The 12,608-nt window shown below is 36.5% G+C and overlaps 1 protein-coding gene across 1 annotated transcript in view; it reads left to right on the top strand.

The window, feature by feature from the left end:
* Nucleotides 1-11,405, top strand: part of MAT2B (methionine adenosyltransferase 2B) — a 14,220-nt gene extending 2,815 nt beyond the window's left edge. The window contains exons 3-8 of the mRNA XM_009285983.2: nt 3,661-3,855; nt 4,761-4,875; nt 5,174-5,326; nt 8,148-8,341; nt 9,302-9,415; nt 10,495-11,405. Coding sequence (XP_009284258.1) covers nt 3,661-3,855; nt 4,761-4,875; nt 5,174-5,326; nt 8,148-8,341; nt 9,302-9,415; nt 10,495-10,665 — 942 coding nt within the window. The 3' untranslated portion in view covers nt 10,666-11,405. The remainder of the gene's footprint in view (nt 1-3,660; nt 3,856-4,760; nt 4,876-5,173; nt 5,327-8,147; nt 8,342-9,301; nt 9,416-10,494) is intronic.
* The last annotated feature ends 1,203 nt before the right edge of the window (nt 11,406-12,608 follow it).

Here is a 12,608-nt window from a genome sequence, read left to right as displayed (position 1 = left end):
TTCGCTAACGCTCTGTCGCTGGGGTCTTCCCTTCTCAGTTGTTTCAGTTACCTTTTCTCCCCTATCGGGGATTACCCGCGAGCTCTAGAACTTTGGATAATTTCGTATCTCCTTACGTTATCTTCACGTTAATTACTGTAAAGAGATTCTTGTTTTGTAGCAGGAAGTTATGTCTGTTAAGCCCACTTAATTGTTAAACCGCTTAATCTTGGCGGCTCTATTACATAGAAAAGACTCATCTGTAACAGGGGACTCTGCAGTAATTCCGCATACCGTTCCTTTCCTGGGCTTGTTATTTTCTGTTGTCACGTTTTATCATCAGTGATGTTCAGCAGGTGTAGCTTTTGACTGCTGCAGCTGTGCGCGTCGGAGGTGTAAGTTAAACGCCTGACAACTTCTTGTCACCGTTAATACGTATTCCCTTGTCAGCCCGTGACAGTAAGAAAGCCTGTTGGCTTTCCTTTTGCTTTTTGTTGCTGTAAGGGACGTCAAAGCTGAATGAAGAGCTCAGTCTTGTAGTGACTTTTTTGTTACCGTGTTATGTTGCAAATCTGTGTTGTGCCAGTAGCTTTCGTTTTTAGTGGGTGCTCCTTAAACTTGATATTTTTGAGTCCGTCGTGATTTCGTCAAGTTCAGTTTTTATATAAAGCTTAAAAAGTACTTGTATCTTGTTTTTACCTTGAAATGCATCGCATTTTACTATTTCTGTAAATTTACTCTTCTTTTGTATTTTGGCAGTGTCTACAAAGTCATCTGAGGTCTCGTAAAGGCTATTTTTTAATTTTACGATGTTGTTGCTTGTATATTTTTATGTGAATGAGACTGCCGAGTACAATTCTTTTTTATTACGTTAATTCTTAGTGAATACTGAACATCAGATAAAGCAAAATAAAATTGGATGCTTTATTATAAAGATCAAAATTGTACATTTAAGTAGTAGTATTCAAAATTAGTTGCTAAGAGAACTTGTTGCACATTTGATGACTCTGCATGTGATGGATTCTTAGCCGTGAAACACTCGTAAAAGATTTGTTAGCAGATGGGCTAATCTGAACGAGAACTTGCATTTAAGCCTGTAAAACTTGCAGGCAAAATGATAACATTTGAATTGTAAAACGGCTCTTATTCTTTATATACAGTAACCGTCTATAAAATTAGTGCAAATTCTAAGCGTACTTTGTAGCCCGTTAGGATAACAGTTAAGAGCGGTCTTATCTTTTAGTTGCATGACATAATTAATACTCTGGCCGTATTTAAGAAAAAGTATGTAAATTAACAAAAGTCAAAAAGAAGATGCTATACCATATGTGGTTTCAGCTAAGTACTGATACTACTAGGTAGTCGATACAGATTTTTTGCCACCTTCTCTTCTAGAGGACGGTGATTGATTAATTCCTTGCAGGATAAAGCAAGTAACAGCAATTAAATTTTTAGCTTTGGTGACTACGAAAGACAATGTGGTTGCTACGCTGAGGTATACGGTGCTGTTAACGTATTCACTTGCCTGTGTGTGGATAGCTGTGAGGCGACAGCAGTAGCTTCTGCAAGTCTGCGAGAGCATCTGCAAACAGCAGTGGTGGGAACATTAAACCTCAGAGGTCCTTTGGACTCAGACGTTCTGTTGCCTGTAGTTTCTGAGACAGAAACGCTGCTGCAGCTGGGCGACGTTCTGCAAAGAAGCAAGGGAGCATACAGGGAAAGAGTTAATCTGTGCAGGTTTTGTATTACCAGAATGTTCAACTTCTGGCAAGGTGAAATACGTTTGAACTGGTAGGCGCTTTGTGTTGAACTTATGGGAAACATCTATTACTTACCTTGGTTTCCCAGAAAAAAGTGACTAAAATCAATTAGTCTTGCAGACAAGAGCAACAGGATGCAAACTGTACTTGGTAAAAGTTGTGACCGTGTTCCGTTCAAGCTGTGCTGCTAATGTAACATCCTCTTTATGATGCGTAGAATAAACATACTTAGATGAATGATGTTTAAAAACATCAGATTTTACAAATGACACGTTTTTGTGTTGGTCGCTTTCTACTTATTAAAGATTTTCTGTGAAGTTTTTAGAGAACCTTTCAACTCTTTTCTGCAGCAAGTCTTTGATGTTTATTAGCGGGTACCCTCTGGCTACAGAAGCGCTGATAACGTGTCCTATGATGCTCTATCCAGAGTTTGCGAAGATAAAAACTACGTAACAAAAAAAGAAAACAATACTTGCATGTTCTTGCTTATGCTTTTCATAGAAAGGTGGGCAGCCTTAAAAAATTGTAAACAAACTTGTGTTCTGAGGTCAAATTGACTGTAAAGATAAAGGTAACTTTTTAAAACATCACTTGCTGTAGTTTGTCATTTTCAGGAAACCGTCCAGATATAAATTACTAATCTTCATCCAGTACTGATGGGAATAAGTCATCCTTGCCTGAAGATTTAGAGTTGAGGAAGACGCATGCAGCACGCTGGGAACTTCAAGCAATTGTTTTGGGATAGGCTGTTTCCATAATGAGCCTCTGCATATACCCTCATGGAACAAAAGCTTTTTAACTTTAAGGGGGAAAGACAGACAGTAATTTGGAAGCGATTTCTGTTGCTTCCTGCGCTGCAGTCAAAAACTAGTGGTCTGTTAGAATGCTGAAAATGTAAGAATGCTCAGAAGTGACTGGGCTATTTGAATTGCATAGTAGAGAGCATTTCCAAAATTATAATCGATTATCACAAGTTGTCCTTGTGTATAAAGTGGTCAGGAAACCCAAGATTTATGGAGTCTGCACATCTGAAGTTCTGTTCTGTGCTGGCATGTAAGCACATGCTTTTGTTTTTGTTTTTAGCAGGCTCTTGTTCCATGATACGTGCAGAAGCAAAGCATGAAAGGAAAATAAAGATTGCACAGACAGACATGAATCTTGTATTTGCTGTCTTGAAAACTTGATGGTCTAGTGAGTGGTGGAGAGGAATGAACTTTGCGTGAACTGATGTACACAACTGTCTCAAGTACTGAAATGTGTGGTAGCTGAAGTAAAGCTTTAGTATGTTGTATAGATTGAGAGTTTAAATTATCAAATGGCTTTCAGATGCGTTTTGTAAAACTGAGAAGAGAGCTGTATCTTGATTTTACTTACTATGAGACTATTGTGTTGAATAATGATGAATTACTGTTCTATTTAATAATAAAATTCAAGCCTTCAATTCTCACGACCATTGTAGACAGGGCCACAGTGCGTTGTAGCATATTGCTGCAGCCTCTAACAGGCACAGTCTATCCAAAATTATTTGTTGCAGGATGTGGACCCTAAATCTTAAATATTTTTGGTCCATTTTCAAAAGAAGTTATTTCCCTCATTTCAAATTGCACAAAATTATCAGATTTTGAGTGAACTTAAAATTCCGTCTTCATTAGTGGTTTGGTTTGTTTTCTCCTCTTGTTGTAGAAGTAAATGAGTTTCCCATTTAAGTTTTGTTTTCAGTATCTTCAAAAATAAGTGGACATACTTGACTAGGTACAGTATTGGTGCTCCCAGATGTTTGCGTTCCATGAGCCACTCCAAAACACTCATGTGGCAAGGAAAGCTAATACAGTAGCACTGACTGTAGCCCGGCATACTTCTTAAGAAAAAACAGCAATAAACAACAGTATAAAGAAAACTTTTCCTGTTCTCATTTCCCTAGGAAGATGTTGATATTCCCAGTAGGCGAGTTTTGATTACTGGTGCTACGGGACTTCTTGGCAGAGCTGTGTTTAAAGAATTCAATGAAAATAATTGGAATGCAGTTGGCTGTGGATACAGGAGAGCTCAGCCCAGATTTGAACAGATTAATCTTCTGGACTCTATTGCAGTTCATGACATTATCCATGATTTTCAGGTAAGTTTCTGGAGTCTGAAGTAGATGGATAGGTACTTTATACATCTAGTGATCAGCTGACAGTGCTGTTCTAATACTGAGTTCATGTGGCTTTAGTGGGGCTAATGCTCTGGCAGAGCTCTGAAAAGCTATATGGAGTGTAGGTTTGCTCTGTAGATACAGATAGTTCTGAACTCTGCTATCATCACCATAGGCAGACTGCAGATAACAGATGTACATGTCAGCATACTCGCACTGATAGTTGAAAGAAAAAGATAAATGTGAGTTATTGACATAGTAATATGAAGTGGTTCTTTCAAAGCTGAAGAATACTTGAATACAACAGCAGTAACTGCATGTCTACCATGCAGTGCAGTAAGAAGTTTGCTGTTTTTTCAATCTGATTTGCGAGGGGAATATATAAAACCTGAAATACTTTATGCAGGGTGCCATTCTATAAAGTGGCTTTAAATATCTTCTTAATAGTCTGCATATGTCAAATAAGCCATGTGTAAATGGCTTATCTAAAAATAGTTTGGCTAATGTTTTTTTCTTTTAAGTACCAATGTGTGTGTGACATATATATTATATTATATTATTTTATATTATTTTACTGACTTAAAAAGAAAACCCAACAACTTCTATCTTGCTGTAAAATCGAAGCTACTGAAGATCATAATTGCAAAATTAATGCTCAGGTTTTTTGGTATTCTAATATGAAATCTTGAAGCAGCATGGTTCTATTTTACTTCCTAAGGAAAACCTGCTCCTCAGAATACCATGATTAAAAATACTACTACTACTTTTATTATTTCTCGCAACTTGGTGAAATGCCTTTTTGCCTGAGGGAGTTCATCACTAGAGTTAGGGTGCAACTGCAATCTCTTGAGAATGTTTGTTGTTTAAAATTAGTCTTTAATTTCCAGCCTCATGTTATAGTGCATTGTGCTGCTGAGAGAAGGCCAGATGTTGTAGAAAGTCAACCAGATGCTGCTTCTCAGCTCAATGTGGCTGCTTCAGGGAACTTAGCGAAAGAGGCAGGTAAGGAGACCATCTAATGGATTTGGTTTCTTGTTAAAATACTGCATTTATTTATACAGGAACATAAATACAGATAAGTGACTCAAAGAGCTGAATGTCATTTTTGCGATCAGTGTGCAGTCAATCCATTTTCAGTAAGGGTAGCATGCATGTCTGTGTGAAGGATCAGTGAAGAGGCAAAGCAGGGGAATGAATGGGGCTAGAAGACGAGGTCTTTTGGAGATTTGTTTAAAAGGTTTATTGGATTTCAAACAAGGCATGAATTAAAATAGACTATGCATAAATATTTTCTTCCTAGCTGGAGTTGGAGCATTTCTGATCTACATTAGTACAGATTATGTATTTGATGGAACAAGCCCTCCTTATAAAGAGACTGATGTACCAAATCCCCTGAATTTATATGGTAAAACCAAACTGGAGGGTGAAAAGGCAGTCCTGGAAAATAATGAAGGTAAGAATTCACTCACCCATTTTTAATAGAGGCGTTCTGTTTTTACTTAGTTGTATCTTAGCTTAATAGGCTCATAAGTCAGTGGTAAAGTTGCAAAACCATGGAAACGAGATTTAGAAAAGAATGTGATCAGGAGTCAGTCTCCTTGCTCATAAACGATTCCTATTGCTTATAGGTTGACTGAAGCTTTATTTCTTACTTGTTCCAATCTTTATTTGTGTTACTAGTCTCTGCTGATGGACATTCACAAGCCTTTGTCTACTGTGAATCAACTATTTCTAAGGAAAGATAAAATACATTATCAATATATTGTAATGGCACAAGCTTTGCCACACTTAATATACAGCTGCTGTTATGTAGGGGGATGCATTGCAATTGTTCTAAATGTATGTTTACTTAAAGGGAAAAACAGACTTGTGATTCAATAATAATGCAGATAAAATCAGCCTAGGCTTTTGTTGTTATTCTCTTGGTTTTCTTGCTGATCTCCTGTTTTGCTCTCATTACATAAGCCATCAGGCCATCCGTTTTATTTTTACCCACCTAGCTTACCACACACACCAGATTCCTGCTTGTAACACTTCCTAAAGGGTTAGTAACATAGTTCTGGTTTTAAGCAACTGTTTTTTTTTTTTATTTTTTTTATTTAAATCTTTTCTTAATGAAAACCGGTATTCAAAATATACAAACATAATTTAAAAAATTCTACTTAATAAAGGAAAAAAGCGTGGGACTGAACATGTTCCCTTGCATTTAAAACTTATTTCTTGTACAAAAGAGAGATTTGGTTGTCTCTAGTTAGTATGCTGTCAGTTTCCATTCACAGATTATGAGGAAAGAAGCACTTCTATTTGCTCAAAGAATTTGAAGAAAATAATCTCAGTGAACTTGCAGAAGAGGCTTCTGATATGTCAGTATGATACTCACACTGTGGTTCTGCTCTGCATACCCAGAGAACTGAACAATTGACAAATTAGTGTGATGGTATTTCAGTAAGTAAATATATACTGTATTTGAAAATGATAGGCCTCAGACTCCCAATTTGCCTTAATACAGGTTTGTCATGACTAGTAAAAAATAGACTTTCTAAAAAATACTTCGATAGGACAAGTCTTACATAAGTAAAAATCAATTTCAATAAAAAGTTATTCACTCCACCTCCTTCTTAAATATCATCTCTGAATTTGACTGTGATGCTGTTTGCTCCCTCTTCTAGACTGGTAATGAAGATAAGGCTGCACCAAATTCAAGTACGTGTGGGTATCTTGCTAGATCCTTCCCCCAACTGAACACTTCAGTTTTATTTCATAACCTTTTTGAGCATGATCTGTCAGGCAGGAGTGGGTTGCAGCAGTGGTATTATTAGCAGAAGGAATTTCGACATGGTGCTGAGTAAGATGCTTCAAAATGTCAATTCTGTTGTTTCATACAAATATAAATATTTTACATGTATTAGTCTTCCAACCACTAATTTGCTAATATTGTATAGGTAGAATTCAGTCTATCAAATGTCTGTAGTTGCGTGAAGAACTTCCCTGCCCATTTCTGTTGTATAATGCAAGAATCTCCACTAATAATTTGGTTTTTTGCATATTTTTTTAAAATGTATTTTACTTTGGTTAGGAGAGGATACATGTTATATTTAGTACTCATGTTTATAAAATGAAAAAGTTGCAGTAGGTCCTCAGGTAATGCTCTCCAAGTCTCAGATAGCGCTCTCAGAAAAAAAGGAAGGCAGTCTTTTTCTCAAATAATGAATACTTCTAAAGATATTAAAAGGGAGATATTTCAAGCAGTACTTAAAGAGAGGAAGAACGTATTTGCCGAGTGACCAAATAACTGTTTTTAGAGCTGCAGGAAATCAGTGTCATGCTGGGTTTTTTATTGTATTTGTTTTTCTTGTAAGTACTACTTTCCATTTATTTTTCTGTGAGAATAATTTGTGTGTTAGCTTTTTCTTTTTGTCTTTCTAATAGCTATTGCATTTTCCTACAAATCTTTAAGAATTGCAATGTTTTGGTGACTTCCACTTCCAATTTCAGGACAGATTTTATTTTTTTTTCCTTTAAGTAAAAATATCTGTATTACTTTTAATGAATTTGTCATAGCCTTCTTGGATTTCCCCTCAAAGAGGCCTTCTGAGTCTTCATGACTGAGATAAGCTAGTACGATGTATTCCATCATAAAATATCCTTCTCTTTGCACTTGTTTACTGTTAATTTCTCAAATTGCAATCTTGAAATCTGATATTGTTTACTACTGTATTCTGTGAACCTATTCCTTATTTGTCAAGCTTTTTATTCATTCCAACGTTCATGTCTTTTTTCTGGTAAATAACATCCCCCTTTATGCAGGAGGCTTCTGCATGCTGGGCAAAAAATCTTTGTAACTGATGCCTGAACACAGTGATTTGTGATTAGTGGGAATTTTTGTTCTTGCTCTTACCCAGGGAGGATAGGGAGAGCTGGAGTAACTCCATAGTGCAGTTGTTTTGGTGGTGTTTTTTAATTTTTGTTCTAACCCAAACAGGCCTTCTTTTTTCTTTTGCAGTGTTAATGACAGCTTGTTAACTTTATAGAAATCAGTAGCATAAATGAAAATAAGTTTGTATAAACTTAGTGTTTATAAACTGTTTTAATTGATAGAAATTAAAATGATATTCTGAGGGCAAACATAAAAATTGCATTTTCTTTGTGATTTCTAGATGCTTAATATCACCAACATATTTCTTAACACTTCCAAAACACTCTTCAGGTTATGCTACAGCATTCATACCGATTTATAACAAGGTTAATACTTGTTAAAATATTCTTTCTTTCAGATGCTGCTGTACTTAGGATTCCTGTCTTGTATGGAGAGGTAGAAAGACTGGAGGAAAGTGCTGTGACTGTTATGTTTGATAAAGTGCAGTTCAGTAATAAATCTGCCAACATGGACCACTGGCAACAAAGATTTCCTACTAACGTCAAGGATGTAGCAACTGTTTGCAGACAACTAGCAGAGAAGAGAATGCTGGTAAGAATTTAAAGAAACAAGCCTCTTCAAGGTAAAAAACAGTTCGAGTTCTTGGCTTTGTTTCTGAACAACTGAGAACTGCATATAATCTGCACTATTCTTTGCATTTCTGAAACACTGGGAGGGAGGAAAGAACTAGCTGTAATACTGCAGCATCTTTACATGACTGTGTGGATATTCTGATATTTGAAACAAAAGTAAGTGAAGTGATGGGACAGATCCTTCTGAAAATTGTCACGTGTCTTCTAGTATACAGGAGAGAAATGCAAATACCTAACTTACTCTAATATGCCTTTTACAAGTTGCCATTTTGGACTAAAAAAAACCCCATGGTGGTTGAATGTAGTTCTCAAAGATGCCCTTGTTTATTTTATTAAGAACACTGAGGTGGCAAAAAAAAGCCGCTGGACTGAAATACTTTATTGTGTTTATTCACCACAGCACCTTCAGATTATCACCTTTGCAAGGTAACAAAACCAACCAACCACCTTTATTTTTCGTACATATAACTGGAAAAAAATGGACCATGCACATACGGTAGACGTGGTGCAATCAATTTGTTTGTTAGGACTTGTACATGGTTTGCAGTTTAACATTCAGAATGTGTCTGGTGCCTTTTGCATTTGTTTTCGAGAAAGTGAATAGTATAGAGTTTCTCCTCACCAGCTATTTGACCTTGGTTGGTTGGCTTGCTCCGTTCCCTCCTGTTAATTCTACAGAATATAAGCTGTTTGTGAAAAGTCAGGTCAGATATATGTAACACCAGTTTTCAGTCTCAATCCCTAGTCAAGTGTTCTCTGAAAATGCGCGAGACATTTCCAGAACATCATTGAGGTGCTATAACATGCCTTTCAGGATAGGATCTTGCAGGAAGATTATTCTGCACAATTCTTGCACAGGAATTAGTCTGAGGGCTAGCTAGCTGCTTTTTTTCACCTGTGCTTCCTGTTTCTTCTGTAGGACCCATCAGTGAAAGGAACGTTTCACTGGTCTGGCAATGAACAGATGACTAAGTATGAAATGGCATGTGCAATTGCAGATGCTTTCAACCTTCCCAGCAGCCACTTGAGACCTGTAAGTCATGTGTGTTCGACAGACATACAGAAAGATGGATGTGCTTTATCATTTCAAGCAGTAGGTCTCATGCTAGCTATACAAGTAAGCTTCCTCTTCAGGACGATCTGTGTGAGTATGTCTGGCACAGCAGATCTATTGCTGAGGATGCTGTCTGGTATCTAACTCAGGAAAACAACAGCTGCTTTGACCTGCTGAATTATGAAAATTACCCAGTCAGTCAGTAAGCAGTTTCGCAGTCTGTAGCGTAATGGTATTTCTGCAGAATGGTTCCCCTTAGTCATGAGTAAGGGGAACCATGTATTTTTTTTGTTGTATTTTTGTCCTTAAAAGAGCTTACAGATAGACAGAACATTAACTTGAAGGTAGGAATCTGTAAGAACTTGTCAATGTCCAGATTTATTTCTGAATACGTGCACTTAAGAACTTCACATAATTTTTGCTTTGCTTAAAACACCTGTCCTGCAGTTTTATTGACACCTAAAAGTAAGACTACTCTTAAAGATATACTGATAATGTTGTGAGAATATAACATGTAAATAAGATTTTATTTATATCCAAAATAAATTCCAAGGATTCTGAATTAGTAAAGGCTGGAACTGAAACGTGGCTTGGAAGATGGAGAGAAAAAGAATGGAGAACACTAAGTTAGTCTGAATTTTTTCTGCCCAAATCTATTTCTCTTCAAGTATATCAATCAAGATATGGTTCTGTCAATGTTTTTTAGAGCATTTTTTACCTTGTGATTATAGTCATAGGGTGAAAATAAGAATGAAACGTAGAAAAGCGTAAATGGTGAGCAGTGATTGAGTGAGAAAAATTTAACTTAAGATACTTCACGTCACTCTGCCTGACATCTCTTATGTTGAAATGAAGTTAACCATAAAATAAGCAAACAAACAAAAACCAACCCCAAGCCAAAAAACCCCCACAAAATAGTTGGAAGGGAGGAGGGCGATGTTACCTATATAGAAAGCTATGAAGGAAAACTTCTAAATGAGCATATGTAAGAATAAGTATTTTTCTGTCATTTCTCATTACTTGTTGGTGTGTTGGGTTTTTTTCTGTTTATTTTTTAGATTACTGATTGTCCAGTTGTGGGTGCTCTTCGTCCAAGGAATGCTCAGCTGGACTGCTCCAAGTTGGAGATGCTGGGGATAGGTCAGAGAACGCCATTTCGAGCTGGGATCAAAGAATCACTTTGGCCTTTCCTTGTTGACAAGAGATGGAGGCAGACAGTCTTCCATTAGTTTCTAACTTTTTTAGTAAAAGTATGGTATGTGGCACTTTTTTAAAAGAAGAAAATAGTTTTGTATGAGTGTTCTTAAATTGTGACATTTCTGAGTTTTCATTTAATCAGGTAAACATATGGTCTTGCACTAGTGAAATTGTTAGCCTAAAAAAAGTTCAGTGGCAACAACTGAGCCTGTTTGATGTCATGGATCTTTCCTTCCATTCGTACCAGTCTAACTTAATGTCTATTCCTAGCAGATTATGGTTCTTAGTAATCAGTACCATTTGATGCTAAGAATGACTCAGATCACTTGTAGACTTAATTTTGGCTGAAATACGTTGTTGATGCTTTAAGGTCTGTGCCATTGTTGTATATACCATTTCTCTTCATTAAAAGACATGGTCAGTTGCTTTATCACCAAAAATCTGAGTTTTTTGTCTTTAACTTCTGAAGGTGGTGTTCTTATGAAGTTAAACTGAAGTAGGAATTGTTAAATGTTTTGCTTGAGCTCTGATCAAAATGTTTTTTAAAAAAAGTGAAACTTTATTTTTGCAATTATCAAGTGTACTTTTTATGCTTGAAATATTTTCAGAATGTTCTGTAAGTTGAATGCTTTCTGCTTCATATTTGTACAGTAAGTTGTATGCATTTATTTTAATGGTGACATAAAAGCTAGAAGAGGGTGGGGAACAAATAGTTTTGACCTGGGGGTTTTTTGGGTGGGGGAATTTGAGTTGGAGGATTTTTTTTTTTTTTCAGTGGGGGTTGTTTGTTTTTTGTATAAAAGCATGAAATATCTTCATCTTTCTTTTGGGTAGTATTTGGGATTCGTGAAATTAGTGGGAGAAAGATATTTGTTAGTCAATACATGTGAGACAGAGAGGAAAGGTATTTCAAGAATTTATAGCACTGCGGCTTCTTTTGCACGGACTCTCAGATCTTGCACTGATGTAGCTTGTTTTAGAACAGCAAAGCGCCTGTGTTGAAGGTTTGCACCATAATAATGTAACCGCAATAGTCTAATATAAGCAAATCTTTAATCTGCTGTAGTCTAGTCCTTAACGTTGGACTCGGTAGCCAGGTAAAGTGGAGGAAGAACATGGTTTGTAAAGGTTAGCTTCCTTCTGAAGTTGTAGAATCAACAATGTAAATGTTGTGAGATTGCCAGCAGATCATTAGTAAAACTAGGAAAAGCTGCATTGGGATGATAATTTATTTTTCTGAGGTTGAAATGAAGGGGGAGGGGAAGATGTTCAGCTTTTAATTAAAAAAAAAAAAAAGTGGGACACGTACAAAAAGAGACCAACTGAAGATCTTCTAAAGGTCAGCTTTACATTCAGTCATTTAATTTCCAACTGGCATATGCTAAGAGTCCATAATCCCAATTTTTTTTAGTCTGAAGTCCTGATATACACATGGTAACCTATCTCCAAAATGACAATAAATATGTATTGCCAGCATGAGAAACAGTTGTTGATTCTTTCTTTACCATCAGGATTTGTTTATTTGAATCATAAATATTTGCAATTCCTCTTGAAATCTGTGTGCCCTTTCAATGATTTCCCCATCCCCCACCCCTCCTAATTCAATGAACTATTTCCAGAGTTAGATTAGGTTGGATCAGTGTTTCTCTGTCAATGTGCCGCTGCTTTGGGGATGTGATAAAAGTACACACAAAAAAAGGTACAGAAGGTTTTGAAAATATGAGCCTGAAACATCCTGTGCCTCAGTGCTTGATCAGGAAGATTCTGAGTACATGCTCTCCACTTGCAGGCAGCTAAGTTTTTTATTAAATTTGACACCGTATTAAAAAAAAAAAATCACAGTAAATTTAAAACTGATACGAAAAATTGGGGATGGGGATAATAAAAGCCACAAGAAGAAAAATTTTAAGGAACGCTGAGGTGGGCAATAGACTTGCTGTTCCATTGTGTGTGGGTTGTTCCCCCCCCCCCCCCC

Source organism: Aptenodytes forsteri, unplaced genomic scaffold, assembly GCF_000699145.1.
Source record: "Aptenodytes forsteri isolate BGI_AS27 unplaced genomic scaffold, ASM69914v1 Scaffold54, whole genome shotgun sequence".
In the NCBI taxonomy this organism is placed as follows: Eukaryota; Metazoa; Chordata; class Aves; order Sphenisciformes; family Spheniscidae; genus Aptenodytes; species Aptenodytes forsteri.
The sequence above is the reverse complement of the archived record's forward strand: the minus strand, read 5'-3'. Positions and strand labels throughout refer to the sequence as shown.